This window comes from Engraulis encrasicolus, chromosome 14 (assembly GCF_034702125.1).
Source record: "Engraulis encrasicolus isolate BLACKSEA-1 chromosome 14, IST_EnEncr_1.0, whole genome shotgun sequence".
Taxonomy (NCBI): Eukaryota; Metazoa; Chordata; class Actinopteri; order Clupeiformes; family Engraulidae; genus Engraulis; species Engraulis encrasicolus.
This window is the reverse complement of record NC_085870.1, coordinates 24,939,100-24,946,599: the sequence shown is the minus strand read 5'-3', so window position 1 is coordinate 24,946,599 and position 7,500 is coordinate 24,939,100. Positions and strand designations below refer to the sequence as shown.

Below are 7,500 nucleotides of genomic sequence, written 5' to 3'. Positions count from 1 at the left end.
GCCTAATTTGCAGCGGGCACATTATATGCAACAATGCCACAAATGATGCCACATACAGCAAGCTTTCACAAAGAGGAAAGTGTGCAAGCATGTAAGCAAGCTTGTAGGCAAGCTTGAAGGCAAACAAGTGCTATGCTGTGCCATGCAGGCCAGCCAGCAGGCAGGCAAGCAACTGAAGTGTTGATAGTCCAGATTTATATACAGGTGCAAGAGTACCATGTGACCAGAGTCACAGGCCCTTGGCAGGTGACGCCCGTAATTGAATAATGGCATAACAGCCCTACTCAGGTGAGGCCAGGCACTGATTAGCAGATTGGTTTAGATGGGGCTGCTTGTTGCAAGAGTGTTACGTAAGGGTTAACGTTCGGCGAGAAGGTCGCTACCGTGGAATAGCAGCACGACAGAGAGAATCTTTAGACCCCGACGCGGAGCGGAGGGGTCTTGTTCTCTCTGAAGTGCTGCTATTCCACAAAGCGACCGACTCGCCGAAAGTTAACCCGCTTATTATATGGATATACTTAAATGATTCACACATGCGGGGACATTTCTTTAGACCTATTTAATGTTAAGATTGTTGCTGCGCAAAACAAAACAGTGCCGTTGTGGAACACCGCTAGGTAACAGCTAGGTAGCCAGGACAACAGGTGTTGTCTATCACAGCAGCTGATTAGAGTGACAAAAGACCGGACCCCCTGCGGAGTGATATGAAACATTCGCTTTAGCCACTGACTTGTATACAAGCCAGTGGCTTTAGCAGTGAACGTCTTGTTGCCATTGACAGCGGTAGCCAGGACAACGGGTGCTGTCTATCACAGCAGCTGATTAGAGTCTTGTTGAAAAGTCGCTTTAGCAGTGAAAAGTCTTGTTGCCATTGACAGCGGTCTGTTATAGACCAACCCGTCCGTTATCGAAAAATAACAGACGTCCGAACGTTGGGGAGCCCCGTTGAAATGAATGGAGCATTCGACAGATGACGTCACAACCATATAATAAAAGTTCTTAAAATGTTTCAGCCATTCACACTTTCATCACTATCAAAATGCATGTGCTACTCACACTTTGATGCATCAAGCACTTTTTAAGTATTGTAGTTTCCTTAGAATTGTTTTCATCATCCTTGATAGTATCAGATAATCTTTAACCAGTCAGAATGACTTCAGTTCTTCAGGTGGTATTGAAGTTTGATGGTGATCACGGACAAGTGGAGGATGAATGGGTTTCAATGGTGCTGCCTAAAATAACTTGTTATTTTCTAGAGATGCACCGGATCCGGTTCCGGATCCGTCAGGATAATAGAGTTTTTCACAGGATCCGGGTCCGGCAGGATCTTAAGCAGTGGATCTGGTATCCGGCATGTTACCTAACAATCAGGGTCTGGTGCATGTCTAGCCTAGGCTTTTCAGTCTTTCACAACCCCAATCACTGCATGGAGTGAAATCCCTTTGGAAGCGGCTATTGCTTGCAGGCAGTGTGGCAATAAGCCAATGAGTCTAAAAAATAGTTTGCGCCAACGTAATAAAAAGGGCCCACGTGTGCAAGTAGACTATATGTTTCAACCCTTTTGTAGGATCCGGTATCCGGTTCCGGATCCGGCAGGATCTTAAGCAGTGGATCTGGCATCTGGCAGGATCCTAAAAATCAGGATCCGGTGCATCTCTAGTTTTTTCCACAACGGCGAATACTGCTATTGTGCAGTACTTACTGTTTATGCTCAATATGTGACTCAAAGTAATATTTTCACAGTAGTTGTCTGTTTTTTCGAAAAACAGTAGAATGCTGTTGCAGAATTGCCGTAAATTAACAGCTATTTGTTACAGTGTAGGAAACTAGGAACTGTGGCATGAAAATGAGATAGACTAACTGTGTGGCTGACTATCCCTCTAATGTTACGCAGTAGGGCTGTGCAATAAATCCAATGTTGCTTGCAATCAATCTAATGGAGTTGAAACAATTAATTGTTTTTTTCTTTACATGATTTCTGAAAGACACATGTATGACACAATGGTCAATGGTATCCGTTAGCTGTTTTATAAATGGGACTAAATTGCAGTGCTTGACCACAGGCCTTGTTTTTTTCATAATTTTTTTATTAGACCTCCTGTGGCCAGAATAGAAGTCTTTCAGTTACACATAAATGGTGAAAGGTGAAACAGTTTTTTTTCAGTTACACATAAATGGTGAAAGGTGAAACAGTTTACAAAGTAGATCCTTGTACTATTATGATCTGAATCCATGGGAATATTTGCAGGTGTACACACCAATCAGTTGTGACAATAGCCTGCAAGGAAATGGCACTTTTCCACAGGGACACCATAAGGGGTCACCGTAGGCACACACACACAAGCACGCACGCACGCACGCACGCACGCACACACGCACGCACACACACATGTATTTTTGAGGCTCCCTGGATCCAAATCCCCCAACATATGACAGGTAATTAGGCCTACAGCTTCAGGGGGGGAACGTACACAGGGGAGGAACAACACAATATTACCGCCCCCTACCACTATCACCACCACCACCTTCCTAAAAAAACAATAACAATAACATGCCTTCCCACAGTGACAAAAACCCACCTCCCTAGTGTAGCGTGTCTTTGATTATCGACGATACTAATATCACATATACAATCAGCTAACTGGGGATCAATGGAAGGGAGGCTGAGGCTGAGCTCGACTGCAAGAGAACAAGGGGAGAGAAGAGAAGAGAAGAGAAGAGAAGAGAAGAGAAGAGAAGAGAAGAGAAGAGAAGAGAAGAGAAAAGGAGAGAGAGAGAGAGAGAGAGAGAGAGAGAGAGAGGAGAGAAGAGAAGAGAAGAGAAGAGAAGAGACGAGAAGAGAAGAGAAGAGAAGAGAAGAGAAGAGAAGAGCGGCGTGGCGTGGTGCGGTTTGGGAGCGCGGCCCATTATTCAGTGGCTGGGGATAATGGCATCCCTGGGTCCTGTGGGGAGGAGAGGCGCTTGCTCTAACCCGGCAAGACAATCAATAGCCTGGGCGGCGCGGCGCGGCGCGATCACACAGAGCCAGCCAGCAGTCCCTGTAGTGTCTCCACCAATCCCACCACCACCGCTGCTGCAGCTGAGAACCAGTGTTGCCAGATGTGTCTGATCAAATCCCGCCCAAAAGGTTCTCAAAAAACGCCAAAATGCGCTGAATTCCGCCCAATTTCAACAAGTTGCATTGATCTCTATGGGCGTAAAACTGCAGGAAAAGACGGCAAATGGTATTTTTCTTCCCGTTTTTACCCGCAGACGACCATCCCAAGCAGCCCAATTGGGCGGGTAACAGCCTAATCTGGCAACACTGCTGAGAACAACACGGGGCAGTCAGGCAGATAACTGTGAACACCAGCACACTTACGTACACACCACATATACACTAACACACGCATGTACACACACACACACACACACACACACACACACACACACACACACACACACACACACACACACACACACACACACACACACACACACACAATCTGACACACACAGGTGCATGTGCAGGCACATCCATGGACACACATACAAAGCAAGCAGAGCGTGCTGTATACAAACACACACACACGTACGCACGTACGCACGTACGCACGCACGCACGCACGCACACACACACACACACACACACAAGCACACGCACACGCACACACACACACACAATCTGACACACACAGGTGCATGTGCAGGCACATCCATGGACACACATACAAAGCAAGCAGAGCGTGCTGTATACAAACACACACACACGTACGCACGTACGCACGCACGCACGCACGCACGCACGCACGCACGCACACGCACACACGCACACACACACACACACACACACACACACACACACACACACACACACACACACACACACACACACACAGACTATACCTTTCCTGCCATGATCTTGGAATAACAAGGGAATCTTGGTTGCCAATTGAGACAGTAATAATTTGATGCTATTGGGAGGGAATAAAATCTGTCCATTTTAATAGGGATGTGTTTTGACTAGTAGGCTGGTCCAGCTTTTTGCTGCCAGTCGATAAATGAGTGTGCACAAACTTATAATTGCAAGAACCAATGTGCACAGCATGCAAAACGAGAGCACAAAGTCAGCCCAGCAGCGAGCACATATGTGCTTTTAGGTGATGCAATCGTTTTAATGAAATATTAGTTCCTCAGGAAGAAATATGGGGCATATTATAAAAATGCTGCATATATTCAGTGCAACCAATAACAACAACAACAATGGATGCATGCACGCACGCACGCACACACACACACACACACACACACACACACACACACACACACACACACACACACACACACACACACACACACACACACACACACACACACCCCCACACACATTTCTGCATATTCAGGCAATTTGGACTTAAAAGATATATATTTGCTTATGAAGTCGCTTGCATACTGGCAGATATGAAATCAAAGGCACGAGCAGACTGCTGTACACACACGCACACCCCTGCGTGCGCACACACACACGCACACACAAACACTCACGCACGCACGCACACACACGCACGCACGCACGCACGCACGCACGCACGCACGCACACACACACACACACACACACACACACACACACACACACGAAGGAAGGAAGCAAGGACACTTTCAAGATGACATACAGCACAGTGCTTACATTACAGTAAATGCCACTTACATGCAAACTGCAAGCTTGCTTTCTGGCTGTGGATGGAGCCCCATGTGTTGAAGGCGGTGCACTGATACAGGCCCGAGTCTTGGTCCCTGTCCAGGCCGCTAATGATCAGGCTGCCCCCAGACACGCGACGCCGGTAGTCACTCCTGAGATCAATGAGCGTGCCGTTTAGAGACCATCTGCAAGAGACGCAAACACAATCAGCGTGGGCCGGCCTCCCGAGACCCCCAGCCTGCTCGCCGGCCGGGCTCGCAAACACATTCCTCAGTCTTCCTCCCAGGACCGGTTCTAGTCAATTTGGTGCCCTAGGCGAGCACCGATCTTTTCTTTTTGTGGAATTTGACATTGGCATCTATAAACATAGTGTCACGCATCTGATCAAGCACAGCTGATCTAGTACCATGTTGTATATATGTACTGAGTGTCCATTAAAAATCATTGTCAATGTAAAGCTTCATGCTTAATGTTGCTTAATATTGTAATTCTGTGGGCTGTGGTGCCCCCCCAAGACATTCGGCGCCCTAGGCGACCGCCTAGTATGCCTATGCCTAGCGCCGGCCCTGCTCCCTCCATTGATCTGATGAGGCCAGCTTCATTATGCCCCCCACCTGCCCTCCAACCAGCAATTCAAAGAGGAAAACAAAAGGGCGCTCGCTGTCCGACCGAAACAGACAGACAAATATTAGTTTACATGTCCTCTCTGCTTTCTCAATCATACACTCTACTAACAGACACAAACATACTGTACTGTAAGTGAGGTCAATGAGTGTACATTATACACAAGTGCTGTTTGGATGCTCACACTCGGACACATACGCATACAGATATACTAATATGTACAGCACAGATACGCACACGCACAAGCCTAACGCATGCGAGCACACTTGCGCACACACACACACAAACACACACACACACACTTGAAGAAACGGCATGCATTAAAGGATTGGAAAAAGTCATCAACACTTAAATCATCTTTAATCTGCTGTAATTGATTGTCTCTGAACACATTCGGCATAATGATTAGCAATTACACTGGCTCGCTTTTTATCCTTTGACATGAAAATAGATGAGGTGCACAAACCCATTACTGTACAGAAGCTAAGCTTTTGTATGAATTAGTCTGCATTTCCATGCGATGCACAGACGCATATCTACAAATGTTGCAGGCATCTGCAATAACATTTCGGTAACCAAAGTGTGATCCAACTTGTCATGGCGTTCATTTGGAATTACTGCAGGAATGGCTGCCACTGTTTCTGATGAAGATGAATGTTTTTTTTTTAAAAAAATTCTGGGTCAATCCCTATCTCTACAGTACCTGCATTCAGCATACTGTAAATAGCACTTCAAAGTTGTTTTCAAGGAAGGAAATGTTGTTAAATACCACATTATGTAAATCTCTGGAGTCACTCTGCACAACAAGGTGCAATCCGAGTTATTGCAGTAATTGGTCTGACACTCCTCATACCGTACAGTAGTGTTAGATGGACTACACATTACCCACAAACTAATAAAGGTAGGCTTGTGGTAGCAAAATTAATTAATCACTACAAGAGCATTCTACCTTCAAGAAAAACGACGCATGTGGCTGTGTTTGTGTTTGTAATATAATGATGAGATTCCAGCCATCCTGTGTGGAAATATGAAAGTAGGTGTTTGAAAGTGAATGTGAAACTGGTGTTCTTTTGATCTCCGGTTTCAAACATATATTGGATTCATGAGGGGGGTTGTTTTTAGAATCCATTGTCATACGTGTTCAAATACATATTAATTCCTTAACCCCTTAGAACAGAGCCTATGTTATCAGGACCGGTTCTAGTCAATTTGGTGCCCTAGGCGAGCACCGATCTTTTATTTTTGTGGAATTTGACATTGGCATCTGTAAACATAGTGTCAAGCACAGCTGATCGAGTACCATGTATATGTACTGAGTGCCCATTGAAAACAATTGTCAATGTAAAGTTTCATGCTTAATTTTGCTTAATATTGTAATTCTGTGGGCTGTGGTGCCCCCCAAGACATTTGGCGCCCTAGGCGACCGCCTAGTCTGCCTATGCCTAGCGCCGGCCCTGTATGTTATAACCTTACTGTCACCAAAATTGTAATGGCTACGCCTTAATCTGTTACTTAAGGCTCTCTGTACTGTCATAGCAATGTAGTTTCAGCAAATAGTGAATAGGCCTGCTGGCGACTTCATCTGCAATAAAAGGCAAAATAGCTAAAACATGTCAATACCTACAGCCTACAATTAGAGCGTGGAGGACTCTACGCAGACGGCTGTGGTGATGATAAGAAAACGAAGACCCGAGTCTTCAGTCAGGGCAGCATAACAAATGCAAAGCACAACCCGATTTTCCATGTTGGTGGAAACTGTGACTCATCCGAAACAGGACAGGCATCCCAAGACAACAACAAAAGACCACTTTGAAGTTGCATCTTGAATCCATTCTTTTCAGGGAGCCGAATCAAGTTAATCTCATTTTCTAAACCCAGGTATAGGCTATAACAAAATACTGGTTTTTTTGTTGGCTATTATATTTATTCAGTGAACAAGAACATTTTGGAGGAAGATCTATCCTCAAAAAAGCATAACCAAAACCATCTACCAGTTCCTTAACAAGGATAATCCCTGTGGATAAAAACAGATAAAAATATAACGTAAAAATATACAAGCACATCGGCTTCAGCTCAGATGCCAGAAGGTCACAGCAAAGTGTATTATACGGCAGCAATTAGGTGAACCACCCCCACACTGACACAGACCTAGTTTACCTACGGTGCGCTAGTTTTATTTTGAGCGACTGGCGTTGTG

General features: G+C 45.4%; 1 protein-coding gene across 1 annotated transcript in view; it reads right to left on the bottom strand.

Annotated features, from left to right (window-relative positions):
• cntn3b (contactin 3b) overlaps positions 1 to 7,500 on the bottom strand; it is a 107,479-nt gene that overhangs the window by 59,805 nt on the left and 40,174 nt on the right. The window contains exon 4 of the mRNA XM_063215280.1: positions 4,689 to 4,864. Within this exon, the coding sequence (XP_063071350.1) occupies positions 4,689 to 4,864 (176 nt within the window). The remainder of the gene's footprint in view (positions 1 to 4,688; positions 4,865 to 7,500) is intronic.